Source organism: Salvelinus namaycush, chromosome 2, assembly GCF_016432855.1.
Source record: "Salvelinus namaycush isolate Seneca chromosome 2, SaNama_1.0, whole genome shotgun sequence".
NCBI lineage: Eukaryota > Metazoa > Chordata > Actinopteri > Salmoniformes > Salmonidae > Salvelinus > Salvelinus namaycush.
Genome location: NC_052308.1, coordinates 39,653,721 through 39,671,979, shown reverse-complemented (window position 1 = coordinate 39,671,979; position 18,259 = coordinate 39,653,721). Strand labels below are relative to the sequence as shown.

At 43.7% G+C, this 18,259-nt stretch overlaps 1 protein-coding gene across 1 annotated transcript in view; it reads right to left on the bottom strand.

The window, feature by feature from the left end:
- Window positions 1-18,259, bottom strand: part of LOC120021657 (receptor-type tyrosine-protein phosphatase gamma-like) — a 276,262-nt gene that overhangs the window by 84,876 nt on the left and 173,127 nt on the right. Inside the window, exon 3 of the mRNA XM_038965478.1 lies at window positions 3,516-3,695. Coding sequence (XP_038821406.1) covers window positions 3,516-3,695 — 180 coding nt within the window. The remainder of the gene's footprint in view (window positions 1-3,515; window positions 3,696-18,259) is intronic.

Here is an 18,259-nt window from a genome sequence, read left to right as displayed (position 1 = left end):
ACTCCCTTAGATAGAGGGCATGGGGAGGAGAGGTTAAAAGGCAGATACACGTAGAGGGCTAGGAGAGGAAAGAAAGCAGAGAAGAGATACAGTCAGTAAGAGGGATAAGTTGAGAAAAATGTCTTATGTCAATCTGTGATTTGCCTTTTCTCTTTGAACGTGCCTCTGTCCATTCTGATTATTGTCCAGATCTGTTATGACCGAGACCAATGGAAAATGCACTTTATATTCGACTTGACTTGTGTGCATACCAATACATCCTATTCAAATTCCTCCTAAATGAAAGTATTATTTGGCTGAAGCCTATTTGAAGCTAGGGGACTCAGGGAGTTGGACACATAAGAGCCTTCTGCGCTGTCATCATTGGCCTTAAAGGTCTCTGATGACATGCTAATTCTCAGTTAAATAGGCTCCATTGCTTCATAAGGCTTTGTTACTGTAGTCGAATTCTTCAACTAGAAACCCTCAGCTGAATGTGAACGCTTTGAACACTTACAGTGACAAATTGAGCTTTGCCCAGAGACTTAAGCCATCAATTAACCCCTGCAACCTCCAATAAACACACGCTTTGTCAAGTCAAGGAGATATCTGTGTTCCATCAAAGGGCTCGGGCTAGCTTGCTGGCTACAGCCTTCTCTGGGCATTCTACATTTAAATACATTATCAACCACAGTTGAATTACCCCAGCACCAATGGTTCACGACTTCATGCAAGAAGACTTGCACATTTCAGAGACAAAACATGTCTTTGCAGTTTGCTTTGAAAGTTAGTTAAAGCTGGTCTTGTTGAAGAATTCCCCCTTCAGGAGTTGGAGTTGTGAAACGTAATCATAAGTAAAGGTTTTGGCTGTGTGTGGTGTAAACACTGAAGCTGCATTTTTTGGTGTTTTCCCGGATGTCTACCCTCCTCCTATTCAGTCCTGCTGAGTTTGCCTGAGTCACGCAACATCTGGGCCTGTATTCACAAATAGTGAAGTGCTGATCTAGGATCAGTTATGCCTTTTAGATCATAATGAAAAATATTGTGTACACGGGAGTCGTGATCCTAAAACAACACTCCTACGCAGAGAAGCTTTATGAATAGAGGTACTGAAACTCCATTGTGTGAAGAACTCTGACATTTCCCCTGTCTGTCTGTGGTGTGGTAGCTAAGTGAGTGTGCTCTGTGCATATTTAGATGAATCCATAACCCTTGAACATCTCTCCAGCTGACATCATTAGCCAGATTAGGCCCCTGATCCCCCTGTCTGTTAGGATTTAAGGGAGGATTTAACCTAGCCAGGCCCTCCAGATGAAATGCAGCTACAGCCAGGCTTCTTTTAATCACAAATCCAACAGAGGAGGAGAGGAGAGAGGGGTGAGGGGATGAGCATGAGGACAAACAAACCCACATTGATTATAAACACCACAGAGCAGGGGGAACCAGCAGTGTCACGGGGGGAGGGAGGGAGAGCGAGAGAAGAGAGAGAGAGATGGACAGTATGAATGAGGGGTACAGAGAGAGTGAGACAGATTGTATTCAACCTTTATTTAACTAGGCACGTCAGTTAAGAACAAATTCTTATTTACAATGACGGCCTACCCCGGACGACGCTGGGCCAATTGTGCGCCGCCCTATGGGACTCAAGAAAAAGTGTGAGAACGTAGAGAGAGAAAGGGTGATGACACACGCAAAGTGTTAAGCGATAGACAGTAATACAATGTGTAGATGGGGACTTGCTGTGTGTAGCGGGCAGAGCTTCCGTGGAGAACTGAGAGGGGATCTGGGTGTACAAACGCAGGCTAGGGTTTGTTAAGCTAAAGAGGTTCAGCACACAAGCTCCACCAAGCACACTGTAAACATACAGCCGCACAGCGGAAAACTGATCCCGCTTCTCTGGCTAGTGTCATGGACAACAGTCATACACACATGCATACACATGCAAAAACACACAGAGGAGAGGCCGGCTTTTGGGACTTTGATTAGCCATGCTGCCCTCTCTGTGTTTTGGCACTTCAGCAGTCGAGCTGAGCAGGGCAGGAATAAGATGCTAAGCCAAAAAGACCTTGAATCACAGGCTGTGAAAGACGGGAAGTAAATCCTTGATCAATGCAAATGTCTCCAGTGCCAGCATTTCCTCATGAATTTGCTTAAGGCTTGCTTGACATTTGCCTGGGAAAGAAATGTTTAGCTGAAGACTTCTGGATGCTGGCCAATCAGCTGCAACTCAAAGCCAAAGTAGGTCAAGGCACCATGCAGGGAAATCGATTAGGATCAACTTTGAAGATCTAGTCCCTTTGTGGTTAATTACAATGTTGGCAGGATCATGCAAGGTGAAGTGTAGCGCTTTCCACTCACAGCCCTGTCAGCCTGTATACGGGTTGAAAGGAGTCAATGTGCTCTGAAAGCAGAGACATTGAGGACAATAATAAATACCATTTTGATGTCATACAGGCAAACCGCGCAACCGTGAGTCACGCACTTCACATTTCCATACTTAAAAACAAATGTCATTTACAGCATCAATGCTTACAATCGAGAACATTTGCTGCGGAACACACACTTGCATGACTGCATTCTATGTGCACCGAAATTACAATATGTTTGTCTGAAGTGGCCTTTTGAAAGCCTAACACTGTAAGATCGTATTTTATTACTTAGCTAGCCATGTTGGAAATACAATAAGCTTTCAGATAATGCCCACCTGATCCACATTGAAATTACTTAGGAACTGTACACAGTTTGGAGAGGTGTCCCCCCCACTTGGAGACACCAGTTAGACATCTTACTCAAACTCTTGTAATTATTTGTTTCTTATCCTGCACCTACTAACTTTTGTATGAATATTCTGATGTTACTGAATGTATCCAGAGTATTTTTAGATTTTGTTATTGACAAATGCTGAGAAAAGTACAGTAAGTGTAAAATTCACATAAAATCAACAATGTAATGTTTGGATACAGCCTTATGTCAGGTGAACTGTTGTGTCCTCACCTTTGATCTGATAATTACTCCCTAATCTCCAAAGTGTTATCCTTCAATTGCTACCATGGTCATGAATATGCTTTTTATAGTTCTTCTGTTAGAAACATTTCAATTTGGCCCTATCAACATAGGCCAATTTCCATTAGTGTAAGGGTTTAACACTTTGTAAAGCCATAACCGAACGCTGACCCATCATATCAAATTGTATTGGTCACATACACGTGTTTAGCAGATGTTATTGCGGTTGTAGCGAAATGCTTGTGATCGAACGGTGTATTTATGTCTCCTCTCTGACTGATCTTTTTCTTCCATACCCCCCCCACGTCTAGATCCTTACACATAGTATGAAGGAGCATTTGAGGATAGCGCCTCAGCCCACCATGCTGAAGAATTAAAAACCCAAGCCCGTTCTACTCCAATAGTTTTGGATGAGTGAAGGAATGCTGACCTGTCTTCTTACCAGAGCATTGAGCAAAGCACCCATCTTTGTCTCACCCTGCTACGGTAGGTTAAAAAAACTGCTCTGTCTGAATGAATGAAGGCCCACTGACCTGTCTTTCCTGTGTTCTTCATGGAGGTCTTGTTGGATGACTCGGCGTTGAACCCGTTGAGGGTCAGCTCCTGGCACTCCTGAGACACCTTGGCATCCTTGTCTGAGATGTCCACTGGTGATTGGTTCCTCTCCGCACACTCAGGGTATGAGGAGGCCCAGACCCCAGGACTGTGTGTCCCTAGAAGAAGAGAGGAGGGAGAGTCAGTTCTCAGCACTAAGATCTGGGCCTGTATTCAAAATGTACTCAGAGTAGGAGTGCTGATCTAGGTTCAGGTCCCCAACCCATCAGTGTCCATACAGTATAATTTTTAATACAGTCTAATACAGTCATTTTGATGTAAAAGGCTATTCTGATCCCAGATCAGCATTCCTACTCTGAGACCCTGGCTATGAAGATGTCACAGTCCCGATACCCATAATGTGCATGAAGCCCATCGAAAATCCAGCTGGTTTTACTACTACACTGCCCAAATGGAGACATGAGAGAGTAAAAACGTTTCCCCCCACCTCTCACTTTGCATTGAGAGAGACGGTAGAACCAGTAGTGAAATCAACTTCCACCCTGCAGCACCTTCCCTGATCCACTGACTGCTCTTCTAATCCTCTCTCTCCCCCACAGCAGAGATCCTACTACAGAATAATCCACCATCGCAGACAGGGTTGCTCTTGATCTGTTCACCACTACAATGGGACCAATAGAACTACAGAAGACTGCAAGGACCACAGACAAAGGATCACAGGCAAAGGCAGACTCAAACACTTCTCTCGATTAACAAATCATTTATGAGCCCATTCTCTAAAGGTTAGAGTCAACTTTTCAAGTGGTTCATTAAATAAAAATGTGACTTCCTTTTTACTACCACCCCCGGGGCCCTCCGGACCAGGGCTGGCTTTATGGCATGCTGTGGGATATATATATATATATATATAAATATTTAAATCGGACACAGTTGTCTGTTCCTCAATAGACGTTCTCCTGGATGACATGAATATTACAGATTTAAAATATCCTACTGCTTCGGCCAGGTCTTAGTCGGACTCCCCACAAACACATGCAGGCAGGTATGCATGCACAAACACACATATACACGCCAGACCTGGGTTCAAATACTATTTAAAATATCTCAATTACTTTCACATACATTCAAAGTAAGTATTCAGATATATTTTATTTGAAAAGACAAGTAGTTACATTTTTTTATGTTTTTGGAAATACACTTGGAAATTATTTGAAAATACTCAAATACACTGAGTCAAATACACATCCATGCATTTAACCCAGAAATGTTCAAATAGTATTTGAATTAAGTATTTGAAAATACTCTGAAATACAATTTGTTAGACTATTTAAAAAAAAAATTTGGGCTGTGTATTTTAAACACCAGATAGTTAAATACACATGTACAGTATTTGAACCCAGGTCTGATGCATGCACACACACACACACACACACACACACACACACACACACACACACACACACACACACACACACACACACACACACACACACACACTAACTGAGGAGCAATTCACAGCAGTAATGCATTTTTTCAGATTAATTAGTTACCAGTTTCCAGGGCCTTAAATGTACTTTTTGGTCCACAAGCCACTGTAGCATTAATTTAGCTATATATATGATCATACTTGACTATTTTTATTCACAAATGCAAATGAAAGGCTCACAATTTGGAGCCCCGAACACCCGCCAACGTGGCTGGTGAAATAGACATCGTACCTGCCAAAGACAAAATCTACCCGCCAAATTTTAGGCCCGGCCAGTTTGATGCTGAAGCAGTAAAATAGACCCAAGTGCTACAGATTTGTCCACTGAGTTAAATTTGGATGAATCGTCTTCTCCCCATTCCACACACCGCCTGGAAGTGTGTATTTATTGGCCAGGTCTGGATTCCATGGAAGGGCTGGCGCTAAGTATCTGGGCTGTGCTTCTCACTAATGGCTGCATCAGCAAGATGGAGTGAAGTCATCAGTCATCGCCTTGTGTCCGTCTGTACCAGTGCCACTCTAATATCTCACACCGTTAAAGAACAGTGTGCATGTGGGGATGTGTGAAACTTACTCCTCAACCTGAAGTGTCCCTACGTGCGCCAGCGAATAGCTAACTATACGTGTGGCGCGACTGGTAAGACACTTCAGGAGGGCGGTCACGTTCATATCCCAATACAGAAACAGCAAGTATTTACAATAAGTATTTGAGTAGTTAACATCTCCTCGCACTTCAGCCATAGTAATAACAGAAGATGGCCGCTTGCCACTCAACAGGATACTGTTCATATACAGTAGAGAGAGAAAGCAAGCTCTGAGGAAATGTAATGTATTTTCTACTTTTGTAAATAAAACCCTGGCTGTCTCGGTTTGACATATTCCTCTCTCTGCCCTGATCCAGTTAAATATATGAGGTGGAACCACAAATCTAATCCTCTATGAACATATTCTGTTTTCTTCGAAATAACAAACAACCTAATTCCATGCAAACCCATGTTTTCAGGAAGGCAAATAATATAACCACCCCAGATATAAACAAATGAATGACAAAAAGCAATAAAACAATAAGCTCTGAGAGAAAATGCGCCAAAGAAACACAATTACACACATTCAAAATGTAAATGTTTTCTGCTTTCTGGAGCTGTTGCCTTCAGTTCACCTTTCTGGAAAGCAATCCCTTATGAAAAGCTAGCTCAGAGCTTTCCACGTCTATTATTTGTTGGCAACTTATTTTGTAAATAACCTTCTGTTGCTTTATGAAAACAGTTCTGCCCGTAGCCTCAAATCCTGATGCCCCTCCTCATAGACAACAACAACATACATAGTCATCATCGGTGGTGTAAAGTACTTTAGTCAAAATACTTTAGTCCCTTTCAGTATATGTGCTTTTGTATTTATATTGCTGACAACTTTTACTTTAACTTCACTACATTCCTAAAGAAAATAATGTACTTTTTACTTCATAAATGTTCCCTGACATCCAAAATCACTAGTTACATTTTGAATGCATAGCAGGACAGGAAAATGGCCCAATTTACACACTTATCAAGAGAACATTCCTGGTCATCCCTACTGTCTCTGGTTTGCTTAATATAGGGAATTTGCAATGATTTACACTTTTACTTTTGATACTTAAGAATATTTTATTAATTACATAAACTTTTTATACTGAAGTATATTTAAAACCAAATAGTTTTACACAATTAGTATTTTACTGGGTTACTTGAGTTATTTTCTATTAAGGTATCTATACTTTTACTCAAGTATAACAATTGAGTACTTTTTCCACCACTGGTTATCATGAAATGTTGCAGTATGTTTATGTATCCAACCTCGATCCTACCTAATAATTACATGTATTTTTTCCCACCTCATCTTTACAGAAAGGTAAGACTAATGTTGAGAGCTTTTTTTGTATAAAATTGTATTTTGCATGCATCAGTTCAATGTATTTATTTTTCCCCAATGAATGCAATTTCTTCCCCAGCATGGCAATTAAACAACAACATGATTAAACAATGGGTAAATATATGTTTTCATTACAAGCTACAAAGCTTTTTATTTACCCATATACACAACAGAAATCTAGGCTTTTTGTTTAATTAATAAACGTTGAATATTAATGTACAGTTCCAGTCAAAAGTTTGGACACACCTACTCATTCCAGGGGTTTTCTTTAATTGGACTATTTTCTACATTGTAAAATAATAGTGAAGACATCAAAACTATGAAATAACACACATGGAATCATGTAGTAACCAAAAAAGTGACAACTTTGCACACTCGTGATATTCTCTCAACCAGCTTCACAAGGTAGTCACATGGAATGCATTTCAATTAACAGGTGTGCCTTGTTAAATGTTAATTTGTGGAATTTATTTCCTTCTTAATGCGTTTGAGCCGAACAGTTGTGTTGTGACAAGGTAAGACCTGATGGTGTGGGGGTGCTTTTCTGGTAACACTGTTGCATGGCTACCACAGCATTCTGCAGCGATACGCCATCCCATCTGCTTTGCGCTTAGTGGGACTATCATTTGTTTTTCAACAGGACAATGACCCAACAGACCTCCAGGCTGTGTAAGGGATTTTTTTGGTTACTACATGATTCCATGTGTTATTTCATAGTTTTGATGTCTTCACTATTATTGTACAATGTAGAAAACAGCAAAAATAAATAAAAACCCTTGAATGAGTAGGTGTGTCCAAACTTTTAACTGGTACTGTATTTATTTGCTTCTTATTTGCTTATCTATTTTTGCTGATAACTGCATATAATACTATACGTTCTTCCAGTTTTCTTATGAGGCTGTCTGGCCTTTCCAATCCGCAGGAGTTTGACTCAACTTCATCTGTCAGCAGGAAGCCCCTGCCACTATCCCCATGTCATCCCAGATCAGCTGGGCCCAGGTCAGTGACATAGAGCCAAACACTGTGAGCTCAGTTTAGCCACAAACACATACCCAGGATGAGAAGCCGATCGGCATCGGATGACTGAACACTGTGTGTGTCAGCCAGACATGCACACACATGCACACACACACCATGCACACAGTGCACACGGATGGATCCATGTCAGCAACACTGGGGATTGGTGGGAGGGATAGGTTGGACCGTCACACCAGAGAAAATATACTGGCCTAGTGAACAATGTGGACAAAGACGGATGATGTGTCCCGTTGGCCTGAGTGACAGACATGTTATGGAACGTTAACGACATAGTAGACATTGTAGCTGGTCTTGCATAGCCAGACACCATCATCCCATGGTCGAGGAAAAGCCTGGAAATCCGAGCTAGGATTTTAGTCTAGCATGCATGATTTACTTCACTCACATGAAACAGCCAAACAATGGGTGATAGAGTACATGCCCTGGTAGAAGGATAAAGGAATAGGCCATGTCTTTTCAGGAGTGGCTTTTCCACACCTCACTAACCAGAGCCATTGTCCTACTCTGCACATTTCCCTTGTCCTACTTAACACTGTAGACAGATAATGGAACTCCTTGAGCTAAAAAGGAAAAGTCTAATTCTGGTGAAACATCAAAGAATTTCTCCATTACGTTGGTTAAAGGGGGAGGGACATGTTAAATGAACTCGAAGAGGGGAAAAAGAGGCAACAAGGCGCATCTGAATGTGAAGATCCTGTTAAACAGTACAATGCCGTTGGCTGAATCGACATGTATTCTTCTCTCACAAGAAAGACGGTAGCTAGCAATGTCAGGATGAAACCACTGTTTGTTGAGAGTTGTTGTATTATTCTCTGGTTTATGCCTCAAAGGGAAGAACAGCTTCAAGGCTGTGTGTGCGTGTGTGTGTGTGTTACAGTTGAGGGTGACTCACTCTCTTCCCTGCATGTCTGTTTGCCAAACACTCGTCTTTGGTAGAACTGGCTGCAAGGAAGTACAATGCCTAAAATATTACTCACTGTACCTGACATTTATATTTGCTCACTGTTTCTCAAATGGCTAAAATATATTTTGACGCATTTTTTCTTAAAAATACAAAAACGTATCAGTTGAAGTACGTTCTTTCACCATGTCCTAGAAAGAGCTAAACACAAACCCAGATTGACAAACCTCCAATAGTCCCAGTCGGTATTAGATAGAACGTCTCAGGCCTGCCTGCCTATGGGGAAAACAACCTGTGCTTACCTACAGTAGGTTACACCATTGGCTCACAGCAAAAACGTGACATTTAAAAAAAGGCACGTCTAAAGGGAAAAGGACTTGTGTATCGAGGCCGTCTCAATCCTCCGCTTAACTAGCGAGCTGATAAAAAAAAAATATATATTTTGGGGAGAACAGGGACACGAGAAAGAAAGACGTAACGTGGGTTGATCGGAGCGCCGGTTATCAATCGTCGATAAACAAACCTTACTCTGTGTGGCGGCGGATCGGCACGGCTGTGCTGTGATTGGGTCAGAGACGGTAGGAGATAGTGATGGAGAAGAAAGTGATGCAAGTATGGAGCATAGCGGTACAAATAAAGGGGGAGTAGGAAAAAGAAAAAGAAAGTGGGAGAGAAAGGGAGTAGGGGTTTGAAGGGGAGTAGGGGTTTGAAGGGGAGTAGGGGTTTGAAGGGGAGTAGGGGTTTGAAGGGGAGTAGGGGTTTGAAGGGGAGTAGGGGTTTGAAGGGGAGTAGGGGTTTGAAGGGGAGTGAGGTCTACGGAGGCGGAAATGAAGAAGAAAAGGATGTTTGAGGAAAGTTTCCAATGCCAGCGGCAGTTCGGAGGTAGAGAGTGCAGACGAAGGGCAAGATAAGTCTCGAGGGGAGCATAGAGGTGAGCATAAAGTGATTCTGAAGTTTAGGGAGGAAGGGGGAGTTGGGGCGATGATCCGATAAGGTTGACAGCTGTGATAAAAGAGTTGATTGGGGAAGTTGTCAACGCTAAAGTGTTAAGAGATCGGAGCTTGTTGGTGTTCTGTAAGGACATGGAGCAGAGGGGAACATTCTCTCAAAGTGAAGCAAATAGGGAAGTGTAAGGTGGTGTCGAGCAGCTGGAATGATCAAGCAGGGAAGCAGTGCATGAAAGGGGTGACAACAGGAGTGCCTGTGAGTGTTAGCATTAAAGAGGTAAGCAACAAATTGAGAGGAGGCGTTCTAGTGAATGTTCAAAGATTGCAAGCAACAAGGGGTGGAGTTAGGGTAGATAGCCCATCTATTCTGTTACCCTTCAAGGACAGGGTACTGCCAAATAAAGTAACCATAGGATATATGAGTTAATTTGTTGAGGGCTTATGTACCGAAGCCTTTAAGATGTTATAACTGCCAGAGGTTTGGGCATGTGGAAAAAGCCTGTAAAGAGAAAAAGAGGTACGCCAGGTGTGGAGGGCAGCATGAGTATGGGAAATGTGGGGATGGTGTACAACCAAAGTGTTGCAGCTCTGGGGGTGCTCATAGTGTGGCATGTGGTGGGTGTGAGGCAATGAAGCAGGCAGTAGAGGTGCAACAAGTGAGTGTGGAGAGAAGGGTATCAAGTGAGGGTGGTCCAGGTCCAGGGAGATACAGGTTCCAGGGAGAGATGGGTAGGAGCCTCTAGACTGGGGATTAGGGGGTAGGTGGGCGGCGATATGGTATACATAGATAAGAGAAAGCTGGTGACGTTCATAGCAGGAGCTATCAATAGCACTGCTAAAGTTGAGTCTAAAACAGAAAGGATTCAGCTAATCGTGAAAGCGGCTGGGAGACATCTGAGTATGACACTATTGACATGGGAAAAGGTTTGAGTTTATCTCTATCAGCCGAGGCTGAAGTTATGTATTACTGGATTGCAGTTATGGTGGTGGTACTACAATGGAATGCTCAAAGCCTGTTGGCTAATGGGCAGGAGTTCAAGCAGTTCATTGTGCATATGCCATGTAAGCCTGTTGCGATTTGTGCAGGAAACATGGCTCAAACCGACTGTGGAGTTGTAGAGGGGGGGGGGGGGGGGGGGGGGCACCTTCATAAAGCAAGGACTTCCTTACAGGATACTAGGCAAAGGTTTTGAATAGGAATATGTGGTGGTGGAGGTGTTGTTGAGAGGAGGGCTGCTAGAGGTAGTGAACTACTATAATCCTTGTCAGATATTGGACCTGGAAGTGCTGGAGAGGGTGGAGGGCCAGGATAGAAGTAAGGTATTGTGGTGTGGTGATTTTAATAACGGATGGATGGAAATGGCCAAGTGATGGAAAATCTGATAGAAATTATCTGGTGTGCCTGAATGATGGCCGAGGGACCAGGATTGATGTAGCCACAAGGAAAGAGTCTGCCTTGGACCTCAATCTGGTATCTAGTGCGATGGCAGAAATCTGTGAGTGGGAGGTATGGGAGGAGTTGACAGAGGGAGTGATCATTACCCCATAGTCTGCACAATAGGTCAGAGGGTTGAGGAGGCATCAGTGGATTGAGTAGGTAGGTGGGTGTTTGGAAGGGCAAAATGGGATCAGTTTCAGGAGCTGAGTGAGCAGGTGATGGCTCGGGTGGATATGAGAGGGGATGTGGATAGTATGAATAACTGGGTGAGAACAGCTTTAGTGGGGGCGGCTACTGAGGCTATACCTAAGAGTTCACATAGGAGGAGGAAAGCAGTCCCATGGTGGAAAGAGGAGTGTGGGACAATAGTGAGGAGTAGGAAAATGGCATTTAGAGTACTGAAAAGGAACATGGCATTTAGAGAACTGAAAAGGAACAGGGCATTTAGAGTACTGAAAAGGAACATGGCATTTAGAGTACTGAAAAGGAACATGGCATTTAGAGTACTGAAAAGGAACATGGCATTTAGAGTACTGAAAAGGAACATGGCATTTAGAGTACTGAAAAGGAACATGGCATTTAGAGTACTGAAAAGGAACATGGCATTTAGAGTACTGAAAAGGAACAGGGCATTTAGAGTACTGAAAAGGAACATGGCTTTTAGAGTACTGAAAAGGAACATGGCATTTAGAGTACTGAAAAGGAACAGGGCATTTAGAGTACTGAAAACTTCCAACATCTGATTCAGTATTAGCAGGCGCAGGCCCTGGTGAGGAGAACTATCCATCAGGCAAATAAGTCATGTTGGCGTTGGTTCTGTGACACCATTGGAAGGGCGACACCTGTGGGAGAAGTGTGGGGGATGATTAAGAGGATGAGTGGGGTCAAAAGGGAGTGGGATTATCCAGTGTTGACGAGTGGGTAGGATGTGGCAGTAACAGATGAGGAGAAGGCAGAGATGATGGCCAAAGTGTTTGTCTAAGTGCATAGCTTGGCACATTTGTCAGCGGAGGGGCAGAAGGGGAGAGAGAGAATGAGAGAGGAGCACCCTAGAGTGCTGGATAGGAGGGATGTAAATGATGTGTTGAATGCACCATTTACCATGGCAAAGATGAAAAGGGCAATAGGTTGGGTTAACTCCACCTGGAAAAGATGAGGTGTGCTACGTTATGTTGACCCATCTTAGTGATGAGGCACTGGATAAGGTATTGAACAACAGAGTGTGGGAGGAGGAGAAATTACCATGAAGCTGGAAGGAGGCAGTAGTGGTAGCAATCAGGAAGCCAGGGAAGGACCCAACGACGCCAACAAGCTCTCGGCCAATAGCTTTAACATCACATGTATGTAAGATTATAGAACGTAGAATTGCGGAGAGGCTAACTTACTTCCTGGAAAGCAGGGGGCTAGTATCGCTACGTCAGAGTGGGTTCAGGAAAGGGAGTGGAATTATGGACCCAGGGCTTTGCTTAGAAGCAGAGGTCAGGAAGGCTCAGGTGAACAAGGAGATTATTGTAGCTGTCTTTTTTGAGGTGGATAAGGCATATGATATGATGTGGAAGGAGGGGTTGTTAATCAAGCTTGATATTATGGGGGGAGGAGGAAGAATATAGAACTGGAAAAATTATTTCTGTTTGGAAGGTCTATCCAGGTGAGGGTGGGGAAGTCTCTATCAGGCAGATACATGGTGGATAACGGTACACCGCAGGGGAGCGTGTTTAGTCCTCTGTTGTTCTCAATCATGATCAATGATGTTTACTCTCAGGTACAGCCGGATATTGGGAAGTCGTTATTTGCAGATGATGGGGTCTTATGGAAGAGGGGAAGAAATGTGCCATACATTGTCAGGAAAGTACAGGAAGCAATTGATGAGATGGGCATTAATGTGGGGATTCAGGTTCTCTGTAGAGAAAACACAGACAGTGTTCTTTACCAGGAGGAAGTTGGGAGATGAGGTACGCTTCAGGTTACAGTGCCTTCGGAAATAATTCAGACCCCTTGACATTTCCACATTTTCTTACGTTACAGCCTTATTCTAAAAATGATCAAATGAAACAATTTCCTCAGCAATCTACACACAATACCCCATAATGACAAAGTTTTAAAAAGTTTAAACATTTTAGAAAATGTATTAAAAACCAAAACTGAAATACCTTATTTACATAGGTATTCAGACTGTTTGCTATGAGACGTGAAATTGAGCTCAGGTGCATCCTGCTTCAATTGAGCATCCTTGAGACGTTTCTACAACTTGATTGGAGTCTACCTGTGGTAAATTCAATTGATTGGACATGATTTGGATAGGCACACACCTGTTTATATAAGGTCCCACAGTTGACAGTGCACGTCAGAGCAAACACCAAGCAACGAGGTCGAAGGAATTGTCCGTAGAGCTCCGAGACAGGATTGTGTCGAGGCACAGATCTGGGGAAGGGTACCAAAAAAATTCTGCAGCATTGTAGGTCCCCAAGAACACAGTTCCTCCATCATTCTTCACTGGAAGAAGTTTGGAACCACCAAGATTCTTCCTAAAGCTGGCCGCCCGGCCAAATTGAGCAATCGGGGGAGAAGGGCCTTGGTCAGGGAGGTGACCAAGAACCCTATGGTCACACTAACAGAGTTCTAGAGTTCCTCTGTGGAGATGGGACAACCTTCCAGAAGGACAACCATCTCTATAGCACTCCACCAATCAGACCTTTATGGTAGAGTGGCCAGACGGAAGCCACTCCTCAGTAAAACGCAAATGACAGCCCGCTATGAGTTTGCCAAAAGGCACCTAAAGACTCTCAGACCATGAGAAATAAGATTCTCTGGTCTGGTGAAACCAAGATTAAACTCTTTGGCCTGAATGCCAACCGTCACATCTGGAGGAAACATGGCACCATCCTTATGGTGAAGCATTGTGGTGGCAGCATCATGCTGTGGGGATGTTTTTCAGCGGCAGGGACTAGGAGACTAGTCAGGATCGAGGCAATGAAAACCTGCTCTAGAGTGCTCAGGACCTCAGACTGGGGGCGAAGGTTCACCTTCTAACAGGACAACGACCCTAAGCACACAGCTAAGACAATGCAGGATGGGCTTCGGGACTAGTCACTGAATGCCCTTGAGTGGCTCAGCCAGAGTCCGGACTTGAACCCGACCGAACATCTCTGGAGAGACCTGAAAATAGCTGTGCAGCAACGGTCCCCATCCAACCCGACAGAGCTTGAGAGGATTTGCAGAGAAGAATGGGGGAAACTCCCCAAATACAGGTATGCCAAGCTTGTAGCGTCATACCCAAGAAGACTCGAGGCTGTAATCTCTGCCAAAGGTGCCTCAACAAAGTACTGAGTAAAGGGTCTGAATACCTATGTAAATGTGATATCAGTTTTATTATTTTAAATAAATTAGCAAAAAAATGTAAAAAATTATTTTGCTTTGTCATTATGGGGTAGTGTGTGTAGATTGAGGAGGAAAAAATACAATTTAATCAATTTTAAAATAAGTCTGTAACCTAACAAAATGTGAAAAAGTAAAAGGGTCTGAATACTTTCCAACAGCACTGTATATGGGAGAAACTTGGATAGGGTGGGGGCCTTCAGGTTCCTTGGGGTATACTTTGACACTAGACTGACCTGGGCAGAACACATTGAGAGAGTGGTGGGAAAGTGCAAGAAGGTGCTAAATGTGATGTGTTGTCTGATGGGGAAGGAGTGGGAGGCTAGGTGTTCCTCAGAGGACAATGTACGTTGCATTAATCCGATCTGCAATAGACTATGGAAGTATAGCGCATGGTTCGGCAGCCTGGACCTTATTGGAACGGCTAGATGTCATAAAGGTGCAAGGTCTCAGAATATGTAGTGGGGCGTTTTCCCGACATTCCCAGTAGCTGCACTACAGGTGGAGATGGGGGATATGCCATTGCAGATTAGGAGAAGCAGCAGGCAATGAATTATTGGGTGAACTTACAGGGACATGGGGTGTCTCATCCTGCGAAAAGGATTTTATGCTGGATAAATTTGCCAGGACGGAACACGTGCTTTGGGTGGGTGGGTAATACCCAGTTGAAGGAGATGGGACTGTATAGTCGGTAGCTATTCCTGTGAATCCACCTTGGCTACTCCCGCCTCCAGTAGTTGATTTAGAAGTGCTGGAGAGACTACAGAAAGACAGGGAGGGTGTTGATCCATCTGGTTTGTTTAAGAGACGTCTGGATACTGTGTATTAGGATTTTGTGGCCGTTTACAAAGATGGTTCAAAAGATCCAAGGACAGGACGTACTTGGTCAGCATTTGTAGTGCAATAATGTGGGGTGGAAGTGAGGAAACGTATTACAGATAATTTGGCTGTATATGCGGCGGAACTGATGGCCACACTCTTGACTTGCAGTGGGTGGAGGAAGTCAAGACTAGTTATTTGCTCTGATTCATGTGCAGTGTTGATGCGTCTGCAGTCCTTTACCTAACGTAGCAGACAAGACCTGCTTTATGATGTACTAGACAGATTGGTATACAGATAAGATTTACTTTGGTCTCAGCCCATGTGGGGGTGGAGGGGAATGAGGCAGTTTATGTACTGGCTAAACAAGCACTTAGTAGTGGGGATGTTGATGTTGTAGTTTAAATGAGCAAGGCAGAGGAAAAAAGCCTGATATTAACAGTGATGATGCAGAGACGGCAGGAGCAGTGGAATAGAGATACTAAGGGCAGGCATTTATTTCAAGTACAGAGGAAAGTCGGCAAGGGGGGGATGGCAGGAAGGGACAGAAGAGAGGAGGCCATTTTTACAAGATTAAGGATGGAACACAACCGGTTTTATAAGATTTTAAATGTGATAGGAAAGCATCCAACCGGAAAGTGTGATTATTGCCAGGAAACAGAGACTGCGGAGCATGTATTGCTAGAGTGTGGGCAGTATCAGAGGGAAAGAGAGAGGCTGAGATCCACAGTGCATTAGGAATGTATTCAAACCCCTTGACTTTTTAAACATTTTGTTATTCTAAAATGTATTATATCGTTTTTTCCCTCATCAATCTACACACAATACCGCATAATGGCAAACCAAAAACAGGTTTTTAGAACATTTTTGCAAATGTATTAAAAATAAAAAAACGGAAATATTAAATTTACATTGGTATTCATAGCCTTTATAAGCTTGGCACATCTGTATTTTGTGAGTTTCTCCCATTCTTCTCTGCAGATCCTCTCAAGCTCTGTCAGGTTGGATGGGGAGCGTCGCTGCACAGCTATTTTTAGGACTCTCCAGAGATGTTAGATCGGGTTCAAGTCCGGGCTCTGGCTGGGCCACTCAAGGCTATTCAGAGACGTGTCCCGAAGCCACTCCTGTGTTACGATCCCAAATATCCTACCAACAGGACATCAAAAACTGTAATATCTTGTGTTTCACCGAATCGTGGCTGAATGACGACATGGATAACATTAAGCTGGTGGGATATATGCTGCACCGGCTAGATAGAACAGCAAATTCCGGTCAGACGAGGGGGGGCGGTATGTGTATATTTGTGAAGAACAGGTGGTGCGCGAAATCTAAGGAAGTCTCTAGATTTGGCTTGCCTGAAGTAGAGTATCTCATGATAAGCTGTAGACCACACTATTCTCCAAGACCACACTATTCGCCAAGAGAGTTTTCATCTATATTTTTCATGGCTGTTTATTTACCACCACAAACAGATGCTGGCACTAAGACCGCACTCAGTCAGCTGTATAAGAAAATAAGCAAAAAACGCACACTCAGAGGCGGCACTCCTAGTGGCCGGGGACTTTAATGCAGAAAAACTGAAATCAGTCTAACCTAATTTCTATCAGCATGTTAAATGTGCAACCAGAGGGGGAAAAAAACTCTATACCACCTTTACACCACACACAGAGACGCATACAAAGCTCTCCATCGCCCCCCATTTAGCAAATCTGACCATAATTCCATCTTCCTGATTCCTGCTTAAAGGCAAAAACTAAAGCAGGAAGCACCAGTGACTCAGTCAATAAAGAAGTGGTCAGATGACGCAGATGCTAAGCTACAGGACTGTTTTGCTAGCACAGACTGGAAAATGTTCCGGGATTCCTCCAATGGCATTGAGGAGTACACCACATTAGTCACTGGCTTCATCAATAAGTGCATCGATTACGTAGTCCCCACAGTGACTGTACATACATACCCCAACCAGATGCCATGGATTACAGGCAACATCCGCACTGAGCTAAAGGGCAGAGCTGTCGCCTTCCAAGATGGGACTCTAACCTGGACGCTTATAAGAAATCTCGCTACGCCCTCAGACGAACCATCAAACAGGCAAACCACCAATACAGGACTAAGATTGAATCGTACTACACCGGCTCCGATGCTCCACATGTGGCAGGGCCTGCAAACTATTACAGACTACAAAGGGAAGAACAGCTGCGAGATGCCCATTGACACGAGCTAAATCACTTCTATGCCCGCTTCGAGGCAAGCAACACTGAGGTATGCATGAGAGCATCAGCTGTTCCGGACGACTTTGTGATCACGCTCTCTGTAGCCAACGTGAATAAGATCTTTAAACAGGTCAACATTCACAAGGCCGCTGGGCCAGATGGATTACCAGGACGTGGGCTCCGGGCATGTGCTGACCAACTGGCAGGTGTCTTCACTGACATTTTCAACTTGGCCCTGATTGAGTCTGTAATACCAGCATGTTTCAAGCAGACCACCATAGTCCCTGTGCCCAAGAACACAAAGGTAACCTGCTAAATGACTACAGACCCGCAGCACTCAAGTCCGTAGCCATGAAGTGTTTTGAAAGGCTGGTCATGGCTCACATCAACACCATTATCCCAGAAACCCTAGACCCACTCCAATTTGCATACCGCTCAAACAGATCCACAGATGATGCAATCTGTATTGCACTCCACACTGCCCTTTCACACCTGGACAAAAGGAACACCTACGTGAGAATGCTATTCATTGACTAAAGATCAGCGTTCAACACCATAGTGCCCTCAAAGCTCATCACTAAGCTAAGGTTTCTGGGA